Raw genomic sequence first — 26150 nt, forward strand, 5'->3', positions numbered from 1 at the left:
TTGCAGTCCAAGGGACTCTCGAGAGTCTTCTCCAGCACCACAGTTCAAAAGCACCAGTCTGATCACATACTTACTTGTACATAAAGAGTAGTACCTCATCCTTCCAAAACACTCTCTTGGCTACTTTCTGTTTTAAAGCCTCTAGTTTACTTGGAAGCCCTCTAAAACTCCAAGAGGCAATCCTTGTCCTTTTTGTCTTCTTCTTATCTTCTATTTGATAGTGTGATTTTTCAAGATAGTCTTTCTTCATAAGGAGAAACCTGTCAGAGTTTAGTTGGAAAAGAAAATGTATTTATTGACCTTGATGCTTAACTCATATTTAAACTATGTTAAGTGAATGTGTTACCTGGAGAGGGGAAAAAAAAGTACAAGATCTCATTTGGAAATGATAGGACCTCTCAATGTGTGATTTATGATTTTCTAAAAAGGAATGTTAATTTTTTTTTATTGTCTAGATACCCCACGAATAAATGGATTAAGCTGGGTACTTTCCATGGTAGAGATGAGAGGAATGTCCAGAGTTTCCCTTTAGATGAACAGATGTATGCAAAATATGTGAAGGTAATGTTTATCTTTACAGAACTATATTCTATAATTAAACATACCTGTTATTCATACTTGGTACCTCGCCAAGTACCAAGTACCTTATTTCCTTTTAGAAATAAGGAAAATTAAGAGGAGATATATTGCTGTATTCCTTTTAATAAAACAATTCTTTCTTGAAAATATTATTTTATGGGACAAATACTAATACATTCCCTTTTATGTAACTGGAAACCTAAGCTAGTTTTTTGATATCTGTGGCTTTGATGAAATTCCAAATTATAACTCTTAATATTTTTGAAGTCTTGATATAAAATGTCATCTTTATAATATTATATTTCTTTATATTTTAAAACCTGAATCAGTTACTCACTGCTGTCTTTAAAGCAGGTCTGGTTTCTTATTAGAATCTGATTCTGAGATTTCTATTTTAATGCCCAGTTATTTTTCATTATAGCTTTTTGTCTTTTGTATATTCAGGTGAAATATTATATGTTTAAGGAACAATTTCAAATAAAATCTTAACCATTTAAATTCCTGCTGCAACCTAAATGTCCTTGGACAGAAGAATGGATAAAAAAGCTATGGTACATATATACGAGGGAATATTATTCAGCCATAAGAGAGAACAAAATAATGCCATTTGCAGCGACATGGATGGACCTAGAAATTGTACTGAGTGAAATAAGACAGAGAAAGATAAATATGTCATATTGCTTATATGTAGAATCTAAAAAATGGCACAAATGAACTACTTATAAGCAGAAATAGAACTACAGATGTAGAAAGTAAACTTATGGTCACCAGAGGGTAAGGTAGGGTAGGAGGAGAGAGAAACTGGGAGACTGGTACTGACAAATGCACACTACTATACGTAAAGTAGGTAACCAGTAAGAACTTACCGTATAGCACAGGGAACTCTTCTCAGTACTCTGTAATGACCTATATGGGTGAAGAATCCGAAAGAGTGTGTGTGTGTGTCTGATAAATTTTGCTGTACAGCGGAAACTAACGCAACATTGTAAATCAACTACACTCTAATAAAAGCCATAAATAAATTCCTACTGCCTCCCTTACCAGTCTTGAGGTGGAATTATCTACCACAATAGAATTAGTATCACTCACAATAGAATTAGTATCACTCTTGAATTTAGACAAAATATGGGAATTTCTTACTCCTTTTTATTTCCTCCTTTTTCTTTATGATACTATAGCCATACCTTTAAGTACAACTGTGTTGTTAATAAGACCTTTTGGAATGACAGCGGCTCTAATTTTCTTCCTAATTATTTCTTCTTTAAATGTGAAAACTTATACTTGCCTACTCATCTCTTGGGATTTTACTTTCTGTGTCTTTTGTAAGCATGTTTTAAATTGGCTTCTGTAAATGGGTAAACTTGTAGTATTCCTACTCTCCATATAAAAATATATTTATAAAAATGCTGTTTTTAAAGTACAGTTGATATTTTCAGTTAATGAGTCAACAGTGTTCAGAAAAATGATGATACATTTTCAGTTTCTTTTTAAAGTGAATTCCGAACCAGTTTAATGACCTTTTTATGTAGCTGTTTCTACACTGTGATGCCGAAAAAAATATATAAAATATTTTGGCAGATGATACAATTGTACCTGATTTTGCAATTAAAACAACTCACATGTTATGAAATAGTTCCAAGAATCAGTTTTTATAGAGTCTACTTTGTTAATAACAGAGCATTTTATTGGTGATACAGAAAAATTCTATATAAAGCTCCCTACTTTGCCCTCTTTATAATGGGAGACTATAGAGCATTTTAATGCCTGGTTTTCTTAAAAGCCCTTTTTGGTAGATTTAAACCTAAAAGCAAAAAACATTTACTTCTGATTCTTATTTTATACTGACAAATGTTTTATAAGTTTACCTGAGTTTTGCTCATCACAAAAGAATTAAAACCCATATTTAAAAAATGCTTTTTAATAGCTTATATTTTAAAAATGAATTGATAAATATCCTCTAGTTCTATAAGTTATACTTAAAATAGCAGCATATCAGAAATCCAAGTTTTTCCCAAATAGTTTGTATACAGTATTGTGCAAGAATAAATATTATTTTTTATTATGTTAATCTTTTAATCAATATGTATGTTCATAGATATGTATAGCCACATATAGGTATCAATGTATTAATATATAGGTATATACATGATAAAATTTATAATATTTAGTGTAATATATGACAGGTTATTTCTAGATATACTTTAATTACTTTTAGAATGCTTTCAGATCTAATGAATAAATAAAACAGCAGCAGTGGATTTAGGTTAAAGTTAATTTATTTCATTACAGTTGCACTATATTTTCTAGTTGTGATGGTAAAAATAAATGCAAATCATTGCTTTGGTTTCTGCAAAGAAATGAGTACTACAATGTTATCCATCACAGTATATTGCTTTCTATACTTTAATTATACAATATAATTTACAAATATTGAATGTTGCTTATGGCATGTTATTCAGACTTTGCAACTGATTTCTTTTTCTTTTCCTTTCTCTTGCTTCAGATGTTCATCAAGTACATAAAGGTTAGCAACCTTCTCTTTTGCAATATTGAATAATAGGGCATGACATATTATTGCATGGCAAAGCAAAACTTTACAAGTACTAGTTTTGGGGAAAATTAGGACTTTATTTTTAGAAATGTTATAATGAAAAAAACAATGTTTTGTTAGATAATTTCACATACACTGTGCTGGCTTGTCATTTTGTGTGCTTTTGTTCTTTAGGTGGAGTTGGTATCACATTTTGGATCAGAGCACTTTTGTCCATTAAGCCTTATAAGGTAATACAGAGCAAAAAAATTTACTGAGTGGTTTAAAAAGAAAAAAAGGCAACATAAAAATCCCAGTATATTTAAAGTGAAAAATAAAATTTGGTATTACATGAGATAACACCATAAAAAATATACTGCTAAACCTTTCTTCCTTTTGTATACGGTTTAGAAAAGTGTAAAAATTTAGATAGGAATTTGGCATGTATCATTTCTAATTTTTTTGAGAATTTATATTCATAATTATATCCTTGAAAAAAGTATTTAAAATTTTTTATGCTAAACTATATATATTTTGCAGTTTCATTTTATATCTATCAATATGATTTGATAATGACCATAATAGTATATTTCTGATTTCTTTAAACTGCTATGTAAGTTTCACAATCTGAATAAACCACAATTTGTGAATCCTAAAAATTTTTTTTTTCCTTTGTTAGGAAAAAAGAACCTTCATTTTATGTGTTCAATTTAGCTTGCTTGATATGATGATAATAAATGGAAACATTTTAGGCCAATAAGTCATTGGCCTATTATTATATTTTTAAATGCCGTAAATAGATTAACATTCTAATGAAAACAGTGGATTGAGAAAGTCATTATTTTTGAGTTCAGAAGTTAATGACGCTCAAAACAACCAAAATTATTATAGTTTGTCATTTATTATGAAGAGATGAGTCTTAACACGACATTAGTGAAAAACTTCAATGAAATTGTTGTTAACAGGGTATTTGGCACTAGCATGGTGGAAGAATATGAAGAGATTGCTGATTCCCAGTATCAGTCAGAACGTCAAGAACTATTTGATGAGGACTATGGTGAGTGATTTTTTAAAAGTAACTATTTGGGACTTCCCAGGTGGTCCAGTGGCTGAGACTCTGCATTCTCAATGCAGGGGGCCCCAGGTTCCAGCTCTGGTCAGGGAACTAGATCCCACATGCCACAGCTAAAAGATCCTGTGTGCTGGAACAAAGACCCAGCGCAGCCAAATAAATAAATAAGTATTAAAAAAAGTATTTATGTATTTTTTTTTTGTTTTTTAAATGGGTAAATGTAGGTCACTTAAAAAGATCGCCATGATGATTAGTCTTTAGTTTTTTTCCTTGTTTTTAACCCTAGTAACTAATTTTTTCCTAAACCTATTTTCTAAAATATTTTTCTGCTTGTCGATCAGTTATTTGTGACTTGAAACTCAGTGCTAATAAATTATGGTTATATCCCTATGCCAGGCCTCAAAGCCTATTACTCAAAGGCAACTGACATAGTAGAATTGTGCATGAATTTCTTTGATTTGCCTTTAGCCTAAGAGCAAGCAAGCAAGCATATTGAGGCATGAGTTTTTGAAATTCCCATGAGCCTGCAGAGGTCAGAGAACATTTTATGACACCTTCCATTTCTATTTTATTAAGTTCTTGTTTTAAGATGTCTTAAACTGTAGTCTGAAAAATCTAATTTTTGCATTCCCTAGTTTTCCCATAAGTGAAGTGAAGTCATTTACTAGGGGTTGGTAAACTACACTGAAAGCTTGAGTAAAAGTCTTATAAATGTGATTAAAATTTTTGTAAGCAGTAGAAATATTCTTTGGCTTTTATATGTTTAATAAATGGCTATGAATTTCCTTTGTTGTGAATGTGCTTTGGATGTATACTGAAAACTGTAAAATTGTTTTGTCAACTGACTTGACAGGATATAATTTGTACTTTTAAACATATCATCTGAGATAGTTCTCAGCATAATTAACCTTCATTTTCTCTTTGAACAGATTATCCACTGGATTATAATACTGGGGAGGATAAATCCTCAAAAAACCTTCTTGGTTCTGCTACAAGTGAGTATTTGGAGGGGGCGGGGTTTCTAGTCGCTATTATTATTAAGTATATCTTAACTTGTATTTCCTGGCATATGTGAACATTTTGTTTTGAAGTTTAGGGGGCTCCTTCTGTCCTAGTGTTGAACTTTGAGTTGAAATCAAAGAATACTTTTCAAAAGTATTTTCATGGGAATAAAATAGAATATATGTAAACAAAGAAGAGAGGTGAAATGCAAGCATAGGTCAGTTCTTTTACAAAAATGAAGTAGTTATATTTTTAGGCAAGTTCCTTAGAGTGAAGAATGGGATATGAATTTACTTGGGGAAAGAATGATTAAAGAGGTCCTAGACCATATAAATAAGAGCATCTAGGTAATCATACTTGGTAGGAAAAGAGTTTATTTTACAACTGGTACTCATCAGTGAAATCCTACCAAATGAGGATTTGTTAATGTATGGGTATGGTTAGTTTCCTGATTAATGATAAAGAATAAAGGCTGTTCTTATTCATGATAATGATGATTCCCAAGCAGTAACAATAATAGTAATAATAATACACTCTTTGTAAACTGAAAAAAAAAAATGACTAAGATACTAGTTGTTTAGCTTGTCTTGCCAACCTATTATCTGAACTTATAGACAGGCTAGCCAAGTAGACTCCTGGAAAGACCTTTACTGACTGACACTTTATTTTTACTGTTAGAATGCAGGTAGGTATATTTTACATTTGTTAGTTTTGGTTAGTCCCCCAAATAAGAACTTTTTATTTGGAGGTTAATAATTGAATGTAATGAAAGTAAATCTTAGTAACATAGAAGACGATTTGTGCATTTTTCTTATACTCTTGAGTTGTTTGAATCCCAGTCTCACTGTGTATATTGTCCTTGTAGCTTTTTAAGGTACTCAACCAGTAGTACCTTAGGACTTCCCTGGTGGCTCAGACAGTAAAGCATCTGCCTACAATGCAGGAGACCCGGGTTCAATCCCTGGGTCGGGAAGATCTCCTGGAGAAGGAAATGGCAACCCACTCCAGTATTCTTGCCTGGAAAATTCCATGGACAGAGAAGCCTGGTAGTCTGTAGTCCATGGGGTCGCAAAGAGTCGGACACGACTGAGCAACTTAACTTTCACCAGTAGTACCTATACCTAGGTAGATATTTGGGTGGCTGCACTGTATGGAATTAAGAGTCACTTGTCTTTCTTTTCATCTTTTATCTTTTTCCCTTTCTTCCCTTCTTGTCCTCTCCCTCTCCATAGAAGACTGTAGATTTCAGTGGACTATTTTAGGGAATAGGGAAAAGAAAGTTAAAAAATAACTGCATAAAGGGAATGCTTTTATGTAATATTTAACTTTGTTATAGATTAGCTTAATATATTTTTACTCTGTTGCTGGTCAACTGACTTTTTAGATATTATTGATCACTTTCAAGTGTATCCTTTGCAATTTCTGCTGATGATAGCATTAAAAACAGGTGCCTCATTCACTGCTATGGAATAGTGTTTTAGGAGTGAGACAGTGATGCTGTTTTATTTAATTGGATGTTAATATGTTTGTTCGTGTCCTTAAATTTGTAGTTTAAAAACTATATTATGTAATAGTCATCATTCATAATTCAGTAATGCTGATTTAGCTGTGAGGTGGCATTGTTATTTTATGGGGTCAGAAAATAGCCCCAGACTAAAAGTTCTCTAGTTTTTGGTGGTTACTGGGAACGAAGGGGCACCTTCCAGAAGTAATGATTTACTATAGTTTTAGATAAGGGAAAATTTTGTTGATATTTTGCTTTCTTTCTCTATCTTCCTATGGGATTAACTCCAAGACAGCATTAAAATGTTTTCAGTAGAGGACATTTCCCTATTCGTAATCACTGCTCTGACTGATGTATTATTTTAATTAATCAGACATAGAATTTTTTTAGACCCTATTTTCTGGATCTTTTTCCTTGAAGACAGTTAACACAGTTCATTTTTGTTTTTATGGCTTTCTGGAAGAGCAGTCCATTTATGTTCCAGTGTTCCTAGGTGTTGAAAAGTTTAGTGTAGTGAGACAAGGTGGATGGGAAGATATCAGCTGAGCCTAAGTATGAGAGGCTTAAAAAGATACCCATTTCTTGATGTTTCAGAACAAGAGAGGCAGTAGTAGCTGAGTGATGAGACTTTGCTGTTATTAAGTTAATAAGCATGACCTAATACTGCTGCCTTCGATACCTATATCCTTCTAGTTTTCTGTGAATAGTCTAGACTGGTTTTGAGCTTGACCTAGTTACTTCCTCCAATGTAATATAATGTTAGGAAAAAATAACAAGGTGGAATCAGGCCAAACAGTTCGTCTCTAGCAGTGGAATGTCTGAATTTGACTATAATCATCACCACTTCCTAAATTAGCTTGAAATTGGCCAATTTTGCACCTAATTTATCTTTAATATTTATATAATGTCTCCAAAACAGAATTCTGTGCCTTTGACTTAAAAGAGAAGCTCTTTTTTCTTTTGCTATTGAGTAATTGGTAGTCATAGGAAATATATGTTACCAGAGTATGTTGCTTCTAATGGGACTTGGTTGTCAAAGAGCATGCATGCTGCTTATTTAGATGTTTTTGATATTATATAATTTACTGAACTTCCAGAAAGGGAGAGACTACTATAGAGCAGCATTCTTGGCTTTGTATGTTTGCCAGTTCTGGGACTCTTCTGCCTGAATCTTTTGTTTACATTCAGTTCAGTTCAGTTCAGTCGCTCAGTCGTGTCTTTGTGACCCCATGAATCGCAGCACACCAGAGCATATAAATACTTTACATCAACAGAAATTCTTTGTATTAATCTGCTCTGCTTGTGCTTGGTCATGTGGGTCTTCCAGGCCACTCTCTACTTTGATATTCTTGCAAGTCTGCCTTTACTCCTAAATATGATCTGTATTTTATTAGAGTCATCAGATTTGCTAAGGGCCAGATTTCTGCTTCTCTTTCTGTATAAGTTTAAGACGAACTGTAGTTTTTGTTTTAAGTCAGAATACTTTTTTTGAATGTATTTATTTTAAGATCCTGGAAGAAGGAACAGAGAAGGAAGGTAGGCATGTTGCAGAGTTAGTAGCTCAGTACACATAGGAGGAAGTAGTTTTTTTACTGGTTTGTCTTCTTGTGTTGTAGCATAGGCATTTGGTTTTCTATATCAAAAAGAGCCACTGGTGTGTTGGGAGGGACTAGGTGTATATAACATGTTGATATCTGGTCCCTAGGAGAGAGTTTCATTCCTAAAGTAATGGGATGGGATGAATAAGTTAACCAATTCAAGAGAAAGGAGTTGGCAAATCCATGAGAAATTGAGAGCAGGTGTCTAGTATGGCACTATATGCCAAATTGTTGCTTTTACCCTTTAGCCTTTCTGAAGGCTTTTCAGTGATTAGATTATGATCACGACGAGAAGTCATGTGTTTAGATGCACAGTGAGACTGGTAAGAAATTCACAAAGCTGCTTTCTCTCAAAAGAAAATAACTGTATTTGACAGCATTCTGTGAATATAGCAAGATTATTTCTTATAGGTTAGGTGGGCTGAGAAAGAAGAATCTGCCAGATTTTGCTTTTATTACCAAATGGCCCTCTGAAATAATAAACAATATTTTTAAATGATCAGTAGTATGTATAAATCTTCCTTATTTTAGGTACCAGTATAAAAATTTACATTAAAAAGTAATACTCTAAAACTTCTTTCTCTACACAGATTAACAGATACAGATTTTTAAAGCTTTTAATAATAATACTCCAAAATTTAAATGCAAAAATTTGAAATCTGAAGTAAGATTGCCCTTTGAAGCAAGCACAAGGGACTTAGAACATAAACTTAATTTCAGAATTTGGGTTCTGTGAGCAGCCAGTTTTGATTGATTGAACTTCAGCTGTCAGGCTAAGTAGAGGATCAGATACTACTGTTGCAATATTCAGTGCAGTTCAGTCTCTCAGTCATGTCCCGACCCTTTGCGACCCCATGGACTGCGGCATGCCAAGCTTCCCTGGCCGTTACCAACGCCAGGAGCTTGCTCAAACTCACGTCCATAGAGCCATCCAGCCATCTCATCCTCTGTTGTCCCCTTCTCCTCCTGCCTTCAGTCTTTCCCAGCACCACTGTCTTTTCTAATCAGTCGGTCTTCACATCAAGTGGCCAAAGTATTGGAGCTTCAGCATCAGTCCTTCCACTGAATCTTCAGGACTGATTTCCTTTAGGATTGACTGGTTTGATCTCCTTGCAGTACTGGTTGACATTAAAATTTGATTTATGAGGAAATACAGAGTTTCTATTGCTTCTTTAGTTTTGTTTATAAGGGAATGGAGTTTCCATTTCCTGTTTTTATGCTGAGGTGTCCTTTAGCCTAAGATCTAAGACTGCTTCACTGTTTTAACCATTTCCCAGGTGAAAGGACAGGGTTGACCTATAATCCTAGATATTTCAAAAGCAAATATAAAGCTTTTGTGTGTTAAAGTAATGATTGGAAACAAAGTATCAGTTCTTTTTGTCTTTCAGATTATAGAATCATTGTTATATAAAGTTTAAAAGTAATAATTATGTACTACTAGTTATCACATTTAAAAGTCTAAAATCTCCTATTTTACCTGTCACAAATCATGTGTTTACAGTATCAGCACCAGGTGACAGTGCTCGGCTTGTTCCCAACCTTCTGGATATGCTAGCTTTTCCTTCTTTAGATCCTTTCCTACTTCTCGCATCTCTGGTTTTCATGAAAGTGTGATGAAAACTCGGATCTGTTTTAGGAAAGGAAACCAAGATGGAAAAAAGTGATGAGGTTTAATATGTAGCCCCTGCCAGATGTTAGTATTTTAATGGTAGAAAAACCTTCTAGTAGAATTTCAGAGATTAGATTGGAGTTAGAATTTAATATCCTGTGAAATTACATTAAATTACTAGAAAGAAGTCTTCTGTTCCAAGCCAGCTTTTTATGGAGTTATGATATTTCGTGGTTAAATTACTAGAAAGAAGTCTTCTGTTCCAAGCCAGCTTTTTATGGAGTTACGATATTTCGTGGTCCTCATGTATCTTCAGCCATTTATGTAGATATTAAGGTTTGTAGCACTTTACTCATCATTGAGATAACCACTTTGGAAAGAGAGGAAGAATTAGAAAGTATGCAGATTGTTTTACCTATAGCACTTAAGTTTTATAACTTTGACTTTTAATTCATCTTCCCATGCCCATATTCACCCAGTTCACAAAAGAATTTGTCATTTATTGTCCATAAAACATTGTTACAAGTCATCAAAGGCATGATTCTATGCAGTGTCAATTTGGGATTTAACCATATTACTTAGATATTTTATATTCATAGTTGAAAACAGTCTTTCTGCTGTCCTTTGAAGAATAATCTTCCCATTTTATTTATTTTTACCTATGAGAGTCATATGTTTAGGAAAAGGATTTTTTGTTTGTTTTTGGTTTAAACTGTAGAACCTTTTCTTTTAAAAAAAAAAAAACAAGGCTTTTCTGTAAATTATGGGTTTTGGTTGTCACATTTTTTTCCTCAGTGCAGGCTATATGCTGAATTATACTTGAATCTTGTGATATGCTGAAGATAGTATTTGCTGAAAGGTTTGGGGAGGTTTTGTAAAAAAAAGTATAATTAGATTTTAAAATCCTTCTAAACATAAAAGTTCAGATTTATATATAATACTTTTTGCCTGAAATTTGTATCCTGTATTGGACTAATAGTAAGGTGAGCGAAAAGGTAATTAGGCCAAAAAATGCAAAAGACCATTACAAATGGTTTTTTACTATCTGATATCAGTTATATGAAAATATTTAGGTATATTAGTATCTTTTTCTGATTGAATTTTGTTTTAGATGCCATTCTAAATATGGTGAATATTGCCGCTAATATTCTGGGAGCAAAAACTGAAGACCTGACAGAAGGTACCTAAATCATTTTATGGGTCTTTTAAATATATGATACTCCAGGGGTCTTCCTAGTTAGTTAAATTAATTAATAAGCCAAGCAGTTTGATTTTTTTATTTAGAAATACAGAAACCATTGAAAGGAACTTGCCAATCTTCTATTATTCATTGTTTATTTGAATTTCACAAGTTCTCTTTAATAAATAGGATCTTGTCTATATAAAAATCATTAATTTGATTTTTCACTCTTAACCTGCTGTAGAAGTAATGATTTTATCCCTAGTTCTTTCCTGAGGTTTTGATGCTCTAATGGTTACTTGAAGTATGCTTTTATTTGTCAAATAGCAATTCAATTTAGAAAGTAATAGAAATATGAATATTATGAACAAGGAGAAACAATCTTGCCCTTTTATTGTTTTCAGAAATACTTCATTCTGTTTATAAAATAAGTTGTCATAAGGTTGTAATATATAACATGGGGAATGCAATGTGGTGGCAGATGGCAACTAGACTTATGGTGGTGATTATTTTGTAGTGCATTATAAATGTCAAATCACTACGTTATACACATGAAAATGAATATAGTGTTGTATGTCAAATATACTTCAATAAAATTTAGTTCTAAGTACAAACTTAAAATGTCCCATTTATTTCTTCTTCTTCTCTTTAGTAACTCTGGTGTCTTATTAATCACGTAAGATTACACAAAACTCATAGTTACTTGCTTTAATTTTCTGAGAAGTTGAGAAAGAATATGCACTACTTATAGTTGTGACTTTCAGTGATTATTTCTTTTTAAAAGAACTTGATGAAAAAAAAAAGCAGAGTCTGCAGTAGAAAACCTGTTTGCCTTTTTTCTTCTCCCTTGAGAATCTAAAGTTCCTTATTTGTTATAGTGAAATATTTTCATGGTATAGCTTTTTAAAACTAAACTCAATATGGACATCTTTCTTAAAATAGGAAATAAAACTATATCTGAGAATGCTTCTGCCACAGCTGCACCCAAAATGCCTGAATCAGCTCCTGTTTCAGCTCCTGTTCCATCACATGAGTAAGTTATATTGGGATATTAGAGTTCTATTAAAAGGGAGATATACTTGTACATAAAAAGGTACTTGTGATTGTGGAAAATGAAAAACTCTGAATCATGGGACAGACATTCCACAGCCACTTTCAACATCTTTGAGTTGCTTTTTGTATACTGGCAGTTCACTGTAGATAGACCAAATGTGCGTTATTTTGATATAGTGTTACTTTTATTATTTGCAGTACTTAATCTTTTCCTTATTGCAAATAATTAACTCTGCAGGTATAAGTTTAAGGACAAATTTTAAAGGCCTGTTTTTATTAAGTTCGGATTTAAAAGCCTTGATTATTTATGTATCTGTGCTATGCCCAGAAAGCTATACAGGGTACCTGAAATACTTAGAGCAGTGGTTTTTAAATGATGTGTTGGTCACACAGCTTACTCTTAGAGTGTTCAGTTTCTGAAATTGAATGATACAGGTCTTTCCCCAGGTTGCAGTGGTTACTTTGGGCAGGGATATACATGCATCAGTCAGTCAGTGAGTTCAGTCGTTCAGTAGTGTCTGACTCTTTGTGACCCCATGGACTGCAGCACACCAGGCTTCCCTGTCTATCACCAACTTGGAGCTTACTCAAATTCTGATCTTTTCTAGACCAGAGGTAGAGGTGATTAAGGTTTGTACCTCAGCCTCTGATCTAAAATAGATAGGTTCATTAATGATTCGGGTTATTGGGATGATCTGGTTATAGTTATTATAAATTTAGCTATGTATATTTCATTAGATACACTCCCTGTAAACTTTGACAGACATTTCTTTCAGAGGAACTCTACGTAATGAGATAAGATATTTACATAAAACAGTTCAAGATAATAAGTAATGAAACCTGCAGTGAATATGCTTTTGAGCTGTAATTTCAAGGTACTATGTTAATTTAAAAATGAGATTTTGTCCTTTGAAGGGCACAGTGTCAAATTTGTGTTTTCCTGAAATATAACATTATATGTTACTGATTCCTAGATGGTCCTAAGAAATCTCTTTGGGATAGAAATTCTTGACGTTTCTAATTATCTGTATCTGTCTCGGTTTTGTAACTAGGTTCTTCAGTGACTAACACATAGTATGTCTTTATTTTTCAAAATGAAATTAATTTTATTTTACACACACACACACACACATATATATTTACCCCCTCGTGTGTGTGTGTAAATATTTATTGAAAGATACTACATCTGGCTAATGTAGCAGTTTTTACTCTTCTGCTTTAGAGTTTTGTTTTTTAGTAGATATTCTTACATAACTTTCTTAATGTTTCTCCAAGTATGTTTGTTTTAAATTCTTTTTGATGATTATATGGCAGTTCTCTGAAAAAAATAAAAGAATCCATGACGCGGTATCACTCAAAAGTTTTTATGAAATGATGACTTACTTTCTTTTCCCAGGTTTGAATTTCTTAAAGTGTAACTCTGATTAGAGTGTATACATAGTTGATAGGGCTTCCCTGGTGACTCAGATGATAAAGAATCTGCCTTCAATGTGGGAGACCTGAATTCAATCCCTGATCTTCCCTGGTTGGGAAGATTCCCTGGAGAAGGGCGTGGCAACCCATTCCAGTATTCTTGCCTGGAGAATCCCCATGGACACAGGAGCCTGGCAGGCTACATTCCATGGGGTCGCAAAGAGAACACTGAGCGACTAAGCACAGCACATCACAAAGACTATAACTTAATTTTTACCAAATTAATTCAATTTAGTTGTAAGAAATATTGTGTAGAGACTATATACAGCTGTCTATATCTGTATCATCTGTTAAGGGAAGCTTAGCCTAATTATGTTTTAATTTAGTCTGTTTACTATTTTATTGTCAACAAAATGAAAGTCCAGCTTTTAGATATTGTCTTTAAAAAAAAATTTCTGTAGAAAAATATATATTTTTAAAAAATGTGGACTATTTTTAAAGCCTTCATTGAATTTGTCATGATATTACTTCTGTTTTATGTTTTGGTTTTTTGACTCTGAGCATCTGTTATCTTAGCCTCCTGACCAGGAATTACACTCATACCCCCCTGCATTGTAAGGCAAAGTTCCAGTCAGTGGACTGCAAAGGAAGTCCCTAGATGGTGGTTTTTTTTTATTCCTACTTTTGCTGTTGTGATATTAGACTTCATTTAAAGACATTTCCTGGCAATTTTAGTAGTGTTTCACAGTAGGAAAATTTGCATATGAAGATTTCTTTTTGGTATTCAAATTACTTTGTTTTTTCAAATTACACCTTTGTTGCTACAAAGCCCGCACCTGGAAATTCATTACCTTTATGTTGGAAGGGACCACATATTATAATTTTCAACACTGTTCCCACCAGCTTGAATTCTCCACTCTTCCCTATTGGACATACATATTCCAGAGACCAAAGATAAAACTAAGTTAGTGACACTAGTAGTATATTATTAGCCAGGATTTTATTACAGTGGTTAAGTATTTAGCTTCAATAGCTGAAAATTAGCCTAGATGATACTGAAATTATTTGGGGGGAGTAGGGATATTTTCTTTTTTCTAGAGCAGATAATCGTGTGTGTGTGTGTGTGTGTGTGTGTGTAATGCCACATTGAAATTCCTCAAATCTCCATAGAGACATGATCTTTGAGAAATCTGCAGTTGACCCTTGAATAATGGGTTTGAACTGTACAGATCTACTTACACGTGGATTTTTTCATTAGTAAATACTGCAGTACAGATGATCTCCGTTGGTTGAATCTGTGGATGCAGAACTAAAGTATAGAGGAACTGTGGATATGGAGAACAGGCTGTAACTCTGACTCGCTGCATAAAGTTCAAGGGTCAACTGTACGATGACTCTTGAAAGTAGGATACTCAGGCACAAAGTGCATTTGTAGTAAGAGTCCTGGCTTCTTGTTCTAACTAGGACTTTCATAGCCCTTGGGTAGCTCAGTTTCTGATATAAGGGGTGATAAAGCTTGTGATATTGGTGAATATGGGAGGAAGGGTACTATATTCACTAAGTGGAAATATTCAGTAAGGGTACTATGTTCAGTAAATGGAAATATTCACGTAACAAACTGTTCTTAAATAGGGATTAAAGAAAAACTTAATTTGGTAAATACGGTGATTTGAATCATCTGGCTTGTCACTTGATAGGTTATCTTTCTGTTACCATTCCTGAATAATACTGTTTTTATAATGAAAGTGATTTGAAGGATAGTAATTCATTCAAAGTAAATTTGAGTGTTTTCTGTACTTCCCCTTCTTTTTATCTTATGTGTGATACATTTATTTTCCTTAAGCATAATTATGGATATGTATTTCTAGGTTTGGAACCACTGAAGGACACGTACATGACACCGAGTCATTGTCACCAGATACTACAAAAGAAAGTCCCATTGTACAGCTAGTTCAAGAAGAAGAAGAGGAGGCAGGTCCTTCTACAGTGACCCTTCTGGGTAGTGGTGAACAAGAGGATGAAACATCACCTTGGTTTGAGTCAGAGACACAAATATTTTGCAGTGAACTCACCACAATTTGTTGTATTTCTAGTTTTTCGGAATATGTATATAAATGGTGTTCAGTTAGAGTTGCTCGTTATCGGCAACTCAGCAGAACTGCTCTGAGTAAAGAAAAAGAGTATCTTATGTCAGCTGAACCACCACGAGTATTTCCTGAAGAACCAGTAGGTGTTTCATTATTGCAGCCTCCAGGTGGAGAGCCAGACAGTAAGAATAAGGAAAAGGAAGCTGAAACCATTGTTCTAGATGATTTAAGTGGTGTGCTTCAGGAAGATTTGATTAATCACACTTTAGATGCAATTGAACTTGAACCAAGCCATCCTCAAACTCTTTCTCAGTCTGTTCTCTTAGATGTTACTCCAGAAATCAACTCATTAACTAAAATAGAAGTATCTGAGCCTATTAAATATGAGGCAGGGCATTCACCATCACAAGTGATTCCCCAAGACAGTTCTGTTGAGGTTGATAATGAAACAGAAAAAAGATCTGAGAGTTTTAGTTCTATAGAGAAACCAACTGTGATCTATGAAACAAAAATACTTGATAAAGTAATGGATAATGTTGTAAAAGAAGACATAAACTCCATGCGAATTACCACAAAGCTATCTGAAACAATAGTGCCACCTGTAAACACAGCTGCTATGCCAGATATTGAAGATGGGGAAGCCAAAATGAATATAGCTGACACACCAAAGCAAATTTCCACTCCTGTTGTGGATTCTTCTTCATTACCTGAAGTAAAAGAAGATGAACAGTCTCCAGAAGATGTCCTTTTAAGAGGGTTACAGAGGACAGCTACAGATTTTTATGCTGAATTGCAAAACTCCTCAGATCTAGGATATGCTAATGGGAATCTTGTACATGGATCAAACCAAAAGGAATCAGTATTTATGAGACTTAATAACCGTATTAAAGCCTTAGAAGTTAACATGTCTCTCAGTGGTCGCTACCTGGAGGAACTTAGTCAAAGGTAAGCTTTCTTATGAATTAGCACAATCCACTTTGCACAGTGAGTTAAGTAGCAGAGTCTAATCTGACTAAAGGAGAGGATTTAATTATCTCATGATTCCTTGGTGGCTCAACGGTTAAGAACTTGCCTCCAATGCAGGAGACATGGGTTTAATCCCTGGGTCAGGAAGATACCCTGGAGAAGGAAATGGCAACCCATTCCAGTATTCTTGCCTGGGAAATCCCATGGAAAGAGGAGCCTGGCAGGCTATAGTCCATGGGGTCGCGGAGATCAGACATAGCTTAGCGGCTAAACAATGAATGCAATAGTAATAAGCAGCATTTTAGCTGGAGAGAGAAAGTTATTTGGATGTCAGTAATTTTAAGAAGTAATTTCCATTTTTAGAAATACTAAGTGACATAATGAATTTGAATTATCTATATTAGTTTCTCCTTTTTCCTGTTGCTTAACTTTAGCTACTTTTGTTGTTTGATTCCCAGAGCAGTCATGGAAAAATTAAAGTTCATAGACCTTAAAGCTCTTTGTGGAACTTGACTAGGTATTATTTAAGAATTTAAATAAGTGAATACTGGAATAGACTAAACTAGATGATTAGGCAACATTTGAACTCTCACCAAGTATCCAGAATCCTAGTCCTAGCTGTAATAATTTATCTTCTTGTGCTTATAAAATGCCAGAGGCAATGTCAGTTTGCTTATGCAGTGATGGAGACCCCTGGCATAGTTCTCCACTTTTTAAGCCAATTTTGTTATTGTTGTTCCTTAAGTGTCATTGTTCCTTAGGACTTTTCCAACATTTTGTAACCACAAGGAGCTCAGTGCCCAGAATTTCTGAAATACTACCTTTTCCTAATCCTCCTAAATTAAAATGCTACTAATGAAATGTCCCTAAAGTCATTCAGTTCAGTTCAGTTCAGTCGCTCAGTCGTGTCCGACTCTTTGCCACCCCATGAACCGCAACAGGCAACCCTCCCTGTCCATCACCAATTTCCGGAGTCCACCCAAACCCATGTCCATTGAGTCGATGATGTGTCATCCAACCATCTCATCCTCTGTCATCCGCTTCTCCTCCTGCCCTCAATCTTTCCCAGCATCAAGGTCTTTTCAGATGAGTCAGCTCTTCGCATCAGGTGGTCAAAGTATTAGAGTTTCAGCCTCAAAATCATTATTATATGCTAAAAGATATTACTTCTTAATTCATACATATAATTTATTGGCAAATTATATGTGGGTGTGTGCGCATGCTTGCATCATACTTGCTCAGGCCTCTCCTCACTCCCACCCTTTTTGCCCCCACTACAGGAACCACTGAAATCATGCATGGTAAACCTGTTTTTTTAATTGAGATGTAATTGATGTGTAACATTATATTATTTCAGGTATAACAATGATTTGCTATTTGTATATATTCTAAATGATTACCACAGTAAATCTGTTAATATGATCACCATGTAGTTACAGGTTTATTTTCCTAGTGATAAGTTTTATGATCTACTCTATTAACAACTTTGAAATAGACAATCCAGTATTATCAATGGTAGTCAACATGCTATACATTATATTCTTATTCAGTTCAGTTCAGTTGCTTAGTTGTGTCCGACTCTTTGTGACCCCGTGGACTGCAGCATGCCAAGCCTCCCTGTCTATCACCAACTCCTGGAGCTTACCCAAACTCATGTCCATTGAGTCAGTGAGGCCATCCAACCGTCTCATCCTCTGTCGTCCCCTTCTCCTCCTGCCCTCAATCTTTCCCAGCATCAGGGTCTTTTCCAATGAGTCAGCTCTTCGCCTCAGGTAGCCAAAGTATTGGAGTTTCAGCTTCAACATCAGTCCTTCCAATGAACACCCAGGACTGTTCTCCTTTAGGATAAACTGATTGGATCTCCTTGCAGTCCAAGGGACTCTCAAGAGTCTCCTCCAGCAGTGCAGTTCAAAATCATCAGTTCTTCGGCACTCAGCTTTCTTTATAGTCCAACTCTCACATCCATACATGACCACTGGAGAAGCTATAGACTTGACTAGATGGACCTTTGTTGACAAAGTAATGTCTCTGCTTTTTAATGTGATGTCTAGGTTGGTCATAAATTTCCTTCCAAGGAGCAAGTGTCGTTTAATTTAATGGCTGCGGTCACCATCTGCAGTGATTTTGGAGCCTCCAAAAATAAAGTCAGCCACTGTTTCCATGTTTCCCCATCTGATTGCCATGAAGTGATAGGACCAGCAGCCATGAAATTAAAAGATGCTTACTCCTTGGAAGAAAAGTTATGACCAACCTAGACAGCATATTAAAAAGCAGAGACATTACTTTGTCAACAAAGATCCATCGAGTCAAGGCTATGGTTTTTCCAGTGGTCATGTATGGATGTGAGAGTTGGACTGTGAAGAAAGCTGAGCACTGAAGAATTGATGCTTTTGAACTGTGGCATTGGAGAAGACTCTTGAGAGTTCCTTGGACTTCAGGGAGATCCAACCAGTCCATCTTGAAGGAGATCAGTCCTCGGTGTTCATTGGAAGGACTGATGTTGAAGCTGAAACTCCAGTACTTTGGCCACCTGAGGCGAAGAGCTGACTCTTTGAAAAGACCCTGACGCTGGGAAAGATTGACAGCAGGAGGAGAAGGGGATGAAAGACGATGAGGTGGTTGGATGGCATCATCGACTCAATGGACATGGGTTTAGGTGGACTCCAGGATTTGGTGATGGACAGGAAGGCCTGGCATATTGCAGTTCACGGGGTACCAAGGAATCAGACACAACTGAGCGACTGAAAGGAACTGAACTGGTGGGACTGGATACCATGATCTCAGTTTTCTGAATGTTGAGCTTTAAGCCAACTTTTTCACTCTCCTCTTTCACTTGAATCAAGAGGCTAAGCAGAGTGACAGTATACAGCCTTGACGTACTCCTTTTCCTATTTGGAACCAGTCTGTTGTACCATGTCCAGTTCTAACTGTTGCTTCCTGACTGCATATAGGTTTCTCAAGAGGCAGGTGAGGTGGTCTGGCATGCCCATCTCTTTCAGAATTTTCCACAGTTGATTGTGATCCACACAGTCAAAGGCTTTGGCATAGTCAGTAAAGCAGATCTGGAACTCTCTTGCTTTTTCAGTGATCCGGTGAATGTTGGCAATTTGATCTCTGGTCCCTCTGCCTTTTCTAAAACCAGCTTGAACATCTGTAAGTTCATGGTTCATGAATTGCTGAAGCCTGGCTTGGAGAATTTTGAGCATTACTTTACTAGCGTGTGAGATGAATGCAGTTGTGTGGTAGTTTGAGCATTCTTTGGCATTGCCTTTCTTTGGGATTGGAATGAAAACTGACCCTTTTCCAGTCCCGTGGCCACTGATGAGTTTTCCAGATTTGCTGACATATTGAGTGTAGCACTTTCACAGCATCATGTTTTAGGATTTGAAATAGCTCAACTGGAATTCCATCACCTCCACTAGCTTTATTTGTAGTGATGCTTTCTAAGGCCCACTTGACTTCACATTCCAGGATGTCTGGTTCTAGGTGAGTAGTCGCACCATCGTGATCATCTGGGTCATGAAGATCTTTTTTGTACAGTTTTTCTGTGTATTCTTGCCACCTCTTCTTAATATCTTCTGCTTCTGTTAGGTCCAGACCATTTCTGTCCTTTATCAAGCCCATCTTTGCATGAAATGTTCCCTTGGATCTCTAATTTTCTTGAAGAGATCTCTAGTCTTTCCCATTCTATTATTTTCCTCTATTTCTTTACACTGATCACTGAGGAAGGCTTTCTTATCTCGTCTTGCTATTCTTTGGAACTCTGCATTCAAATGGGTGTATCTTTCCTTTTCTCCTTTGCTTTGCTTTGTACTTCTCTTCTTTTCACAGCTATTTGTAAGGCCTCCCCAGACAGCCATTTTGCTTTTTCGCATTTCTTTTTCTTAGGAGTGGTCTTGTTCCCTGTCTCCTGTACAGTGTCACGAACTTCCGTCCATAGTTCATCAGGCACTCTATCTATCAGATCTAGTCCCTTAAATCTATTTCTCACTTCCACTGTATAATCTTGAGAGATTTGATTTAGGTCATACTTGAATGATCTAGTGATTTTCCCCATTTTCTTCAATTTAAGTCTGAATTTGGCAATAAGGAGTTCATGATCTGAGCCACAGTCAGCTCCTGGTCTTGTTTTTGTTGATTGTATAGAATTTCTCCATCTTTGGCTGTAAAGAATATAATCAATCTGATTTCAATGTTGACCATCTGGTGATGTCCATGTGTAGAGTCTTCTCTTGTGTTGTTGGAAGAGGGTGTTTGCTATGACCAGTGCATTCTCTTGGCAAAACTCTATTAGTCTTTGCCCTGCTTCATTCTGTACTCCAAGGCCAAATTTTCCTGTTACTCCGGGTGTTTCTTGACTTTCTACTGTTGTATTCCATTCCCCAATAATGAAAAGGACATCTTTTTTGGATGTTAGTTCTATAAGGTCTTGTAGGTCTTCATAGAACCATTCAACTTCAGCTTCTTCAGCTTTACTGTTTGGGGCATAGACTTGGAGGATCACCATGATATTGAATGGTGTGCCTTGGAATCGAAAAGAGATCATTCTGTCCTTTTTGAGATTGCATCCAAGTACTGCATTCTGGACTCTCTTGTTGACTATGATGACTACGCCATTTCTTCTAAGGGATTCTTGCCTACAGTAGTAGACATAATGGTCATCTGAGTTAAATTCACCCATTCCAGTCCATCTTAGTTCACTGATTCCTAGTATGTCGATGTTCACTCTTGGCGTCTCCTGTTTGACTACTTCCAATTTGCCTTGATTCATAGACCTGACATTCCAGGTTCCTATGCAGTATTGCTCTTTACAGCATTGGACCTTGCTTCTGTCTCCAGTCTCATCCACAACTGGGTGTTGTTTTTGCTTTGACTCTGTCCCTTCATTCTTTCTGGAGTTATTTCTCCACTGATCTCCAGTAGCATGTTGGGCATCTACCTGCCTGGGGAGTTCATCATTCAGTGTCCCATCTTTTTGCTTTTTCATGTATTCTTATTACTTCATCATTTTAAGTTGTACCCTTTGCCCACCTCTTGCCTCTGCAGTTGACAATTACCAGTCTGTTCTCTGTATCTATGAGTTTAAGATTTTTAATTCCACATGTAAGTGAGATCATATGATATTTGTCCATCTCTGACTTGTTTCACGTAGCATAATGCCCTCAAGGTCCATCCGTGTCGTCACAAATGGCAAAACTTCCTTCTTTTTTATGGTTGTATAATATTCCATGGTATACACATACCGTGTTTCTCTATCCATTCTTTTGTTGATTAGTTTGCTTCCACTTCAGGGCTATTGTACACAATGCTGCATTGAATATGGGGATGGAGGTATCTTTGCAGGATAGTGTTTTTTGTTTCCTTCAGATAAATGCTCTAAAGTGGAATGGCTAAGTCATATGGTTCCTGTTTTAAATTGTTTGAGATACCACGATACTGTTTCCTGTAGAGTCTATACCTGTTTACATTCCTACCAACTGTACAAGGGTTCTTGTTTCTCTACATCCTCTCCACCATGTTATTTTTTGTCTTTTTGATAATAGCTATTTTAATAGTTGGGGGGTGATAACTCATTGTAATTTTGATTTTCATGTCCCTTATAATGTTGAGTGTCTTTTCATCTTCTTCCATCTATTTGTTTTCTTTGGGAAAATATTCAGATTCTCTGTCAATTTTTAAATGGTTTTTTTTTTTTGCTGTTGGGTTGTATGAATTCTGTATGTACTCAATATATTGGATATTAACCCCTTATAAGATTAATTAATGGCTTGCATATATTTTCTCCCATTTGGTAGGTAGCCTTTTCATCTTGTTGATGGTTTCTTTTACTGTGTAGCTTTTCAGTTTGATATAGTTCAACCTGTTTTTGTTTTTGGTGTTAAATCCAAAAAACATTTCTATGACGGAATTCAAGGAACTTACTGCCTGTTTTCTTCTAGGAGTTCTGTTGTTTCAGTTTTTACGTGTAAGTCTTATATACATTTTGAGTTTTTTGTGTATGGTGTAAGATAAGGGTCCAATTTCTGTTGCTTGTGGGTGTTTGGTTTTCCTAGCACCATTTATTGAAGTGACTGTCCTTTCCCCATTGTGTATTCATAGACCTTTTGTTATAAATTGACTGTGTATTTGACTAGTAAATCTTCTGTAGCAACAAGGAGCATAGAATTGTTGTTGAGGTAGCAAATACCTCAAGGGACCTGTTTATTTTACCTTTATAAGTTTTCCTTTATTGCACAGAATTCAGTAAGAGTCATTTTCAGAAATATGGCTTTATCTCATATGTTGAAATCAGAAGTATATTTCTGATAATAAATTAGTAAATAAGAAATTAAAACCAATTTAAATCAATTCTTACTCCATAGGTACCGAAAACAAATGGAAGAAATGCAAAAGGCTTTCAATAAAACAATAGTGAAACTTCAGAATACTTCAAGAATAGCGGAGGAGCAGGTTGGTCATCTTCATGGCTTACTTTTTACATAAAGTTCCATTGAATTTTATAGGCTCTGTCTGGTTAGAAGGATCAGTAATGTTCGTTCACCTTTTCCCTGATAGTTGATGATTACTCTGTAATACAGTGCTTTCTAGCCCTTAGTATATAACCTAAGAGAAAATTTTCTTGAGCATTATTCATGTTACATTTCAAGATTTGTATGTATATATATGTGGGTAGAAGTGTCGTGGACTTTTTTGAAATTTTGTTAAACTCTAAAATCATTGTGGGTTTCTATATAGACAATATTTTTGTTTGTAAGTGAAAACAGCTCTAGTTCATTTTAATCCTTGTACTTTTTTCTTCTTGTTTTCTCTTATCTCTTATTTAGAGCTATACAGTGATGCAATAGGACTGGTGATAGTAGCCGTTTCCCTGTCTTGTTGATTTTAAGGGATTGATTTCTGTATTTTATCATTAAGTGTGACGTTCATGAATAATTTTTTTATGGTTTGTTACCATGATGAGATTTTTTACTTTTCTAAAGAAATTTTGGGACTAAAGGATGATGAAATGAGGTAAAGAAGTCTCAAGTTGCAGAGTTGCATCTGACTCTGAATTTGTGACACATAATTGTGGTTCCAAGTAAAGTTCTTCCAACTTGCCTTTTTTTTTTGTTAGTTGAGGTTTGAAAGTTATTTGCGTATTCTAAGTACAAGTTCTTTATCAGAGACAGGCTTTGCAAATATTTTCTCCCAATCCATTACTTGTTTTCTCATTCTCTTAAAAAAGATACCTTTTAAAGAGCAGAATTTGTTAAAGCCCTGTTTACCTGTTTTTTCTTTGCTACAGAAACTTTGCCTAACCCAGAGTCACAAAGATTGTTTGTCTATGTTTTCTTTTGAAATTTCTATATTTTTAGTTTTACATTTGGTTTATGATCTATTGTAAATCCTATGTGTTGCAGTGCTATAAATTATGGATTAAAGTGCTTTTTCGTGAGGGCTAGGGGATTGAGAAACATGAATATTCATTCCTTTCTTCCAGCATCATTTGTTGAGAAGACTATCTTTTCTCCCCTGAATTTTCTTTGCACTTATTTTAAGTCAGTTTGCCATATACACGTGGCTGTGTTTCTGGGCTTCTCTTTTGTTTTGTTCATCTACTTGTCTATCTTTTTGGTTATACTAACTACACTGTTGTGATGGCTAGCTATATAGGAACTCTTGAAACCAGATAGCTTGAATCCTCCAACTTTGTACTTCCTTTCCAAAATTGTTTTGGCTAATCTGGATTTGACTAACACAGATTTTAGAATCAATTTTTCAGTTGCTACCAGAAACAAAAACCTGTTTGGATATTGATTGGGATTATGTTGAATTTATAGATCAGTTTGGAGAGTTGACGTTTTAATAGTCTTAAGTCCTCTGTCCCATGAACACAGTATTTATTTAGTTCTTTATTAATTTTAATATTTCCCTCTATATTTGCTATTTGCTTTCTATGTAAATCTATGTTTTATGAAAGATTGTTTAAGTGCTTTTTAAATAATCTTGTTTACCATTAGCACTATTGGAAGTAAATCTTGATTAGAAGTGTTAACCAGTATCATAAATTTAATAATTTGTCCTTTAAAACTGTCTACAGTTTATCAGTGTTTATCAAATGTGAGTCAAAAGAAATAGTTTAATGACTCACATTCAGCATTTTAAAAAGATGAAATAGGATAGAAAGTACCACAGTGGATCACAGGGAGGAAAGTAAGTGAAATGTTTTGTTACAGTTTTATACATCCACCTACCTCTCCACCCCCACTCACCCCCATACATAGTCGAGACTTAAAACTTATTTAAATGTAAAGTTGAAATATTTAACTTGAGAATCATAAATGGCTATGTAGATATTTCATGTAAGATCCTAAATTAAAGTGTTAGATTTCCTTGACTTCCTGCTGCCTTCTTTTCCTTCTTCCAAAATCTGCTAGTAAGTACACATTTTCAGTAGTATGCTTAGTGTAGGTTCATGACCATGAGCATATTGCAAGCTTCTATAATATGCATGTAAGTGATATTTTAAATAAAGACATGTTTGTTCATTATAAGTTTCTAAAATTCTGATAGATGGATGTTCTTGATGAATTTCTTTTCACTGGTGATAACCTAGCTTTGATTAGATGATCCATTGTCGTTTTTTGACTGTGTGACTTCCTGAGTTTCAACCTGTCATGCTCTGAAATAGAGTTTTAAAACCTTCTTGATATGAGCCTGCTTTGTATCCAGAAACATTCTTGAAAAAATTTGCAATGTGTCTTTGTATTGACTGCTTTGGTTTAGAAAAATCACACTTGACAAAATGACAATTTTGCAGATAGCTGGTTATATACTGTTTTACACATATAGAGCCCACATTAACTTGAGAAGTAGTTTATTAGAATTTGCTAGGCAGTATTCTACATGGTAGTAGTGAATGGCAAAAGGTGTTTTTGTTTGCTCAGGTCAAGGAGGAAGGTTGAATAGTCTTAATTAGATTCTTAAGGGTTTTAGATGTTTTTAAAATTTTTGGTCCAGATTTATAATATTCATTCATTAAGAGCTACCTATTAATATGTCACTCTGCCTTGAGGAATTTACAGTTTTTCTAGGTTATTTTATTTGAATTTATAATGAAGCTAATGTATACATGAAACAAAAAGGAAAATATTTATTTCTTCCTTTATTACAGGATCAGCGGCAAACTGAAGCCATCCAGTTGCTGCAAGCACAGCTGACCAACATGACACAGCTTGTTTCAAATTTATCGACAACAGTAGCAGAATTAAAGCATGAGGTAAAAAAAAAAAAAAAAAAATAAAGCATGAGGTAATTGTTATTGATGGTACTGTAGGAAACAGGGTCATAAAGGTTGGCTTCATAGCTAAGAACTCATTTGTAGAGAACTTTTTCAGAAAACCAGAATATGGTAGTTTAAAGTTATGGAAATACATTAATTATTATAATACTTTGGAAAACATGGCTTTCATAGCTTAGGTCTTAGCTACAATACAGTTATAAAGCAATTCTATTAGGCCTTTTGAAAACCATTGGTAGTTGTAATATATACTTCATTTTCAGTTCAGAAAGGCTTA

The 26150-nt window shown here is 34.9% G+C and overlaps 1 protein-coding gene across 7 annotated transcripts in view; it reads left to right on the forward strand.

Moving 5' to 3' along the window:
- The window catches only part of SUCO (SUN domain containing ossification factor), an 88846-nt gene that overhangs the window by 48219 nt on the left and 14477 nt on the right, over nt 1-26150 (forward strand). For 4 of the 7 annotated variants that reach the window (XM_069545668.1, XM_069545669.1, XM_069545670.1 and 1 more), the window contains exons 11-19: nt 456-561; nt 3305-3360; nt 4075-4166; nt 5111-5176; nt 11006-11074; nt 12017-12107; nt 15409-16572; nt 22956-23043; nt 25748-25852. In XM_069545668.1, the coding sequence (XP_069401769.1) occupies nt 456-561; nt 3305-3360; nt 4075-4166; nt 5111-5176; nt 11006-11074; nt 12017-12107; nt 15409-16572; nt 22956-23043; nt 25748-25852 (1837 nt within the window). Of the gene's footprint in view, nt 1-455; nt 562-3082; nt 3104-3304; nt 3361-4074; nt 4167-5110; nt 5177-11005; nt 11075-12016; nt 12108-15408; nt 16573-22955; nt 23044-25747; nt 25853-26150 lie in introns of all 7 variants that reach the window. The other 3 variants (XM_069545665.1, XM_069545666.1, XM_069545667.1) reach the window with 1 other exon arrangement.

This window comes from Ovis canadensis, chromosome 12 (assembly GCF_042477335.2).
Source record: "Ovis canadensis isolate MfBH-ARS-UI-01 breed Bighorn chromosome 12, ARS-UI_OviCan_v2, whole genome shotgun sequence".
NCBI classification, from domain to species: Eukaryota; Metazoa; Chordata; class Mammalia; order Artiodactyla; family Bovidae; genus Ovis; species Ovis canadensis.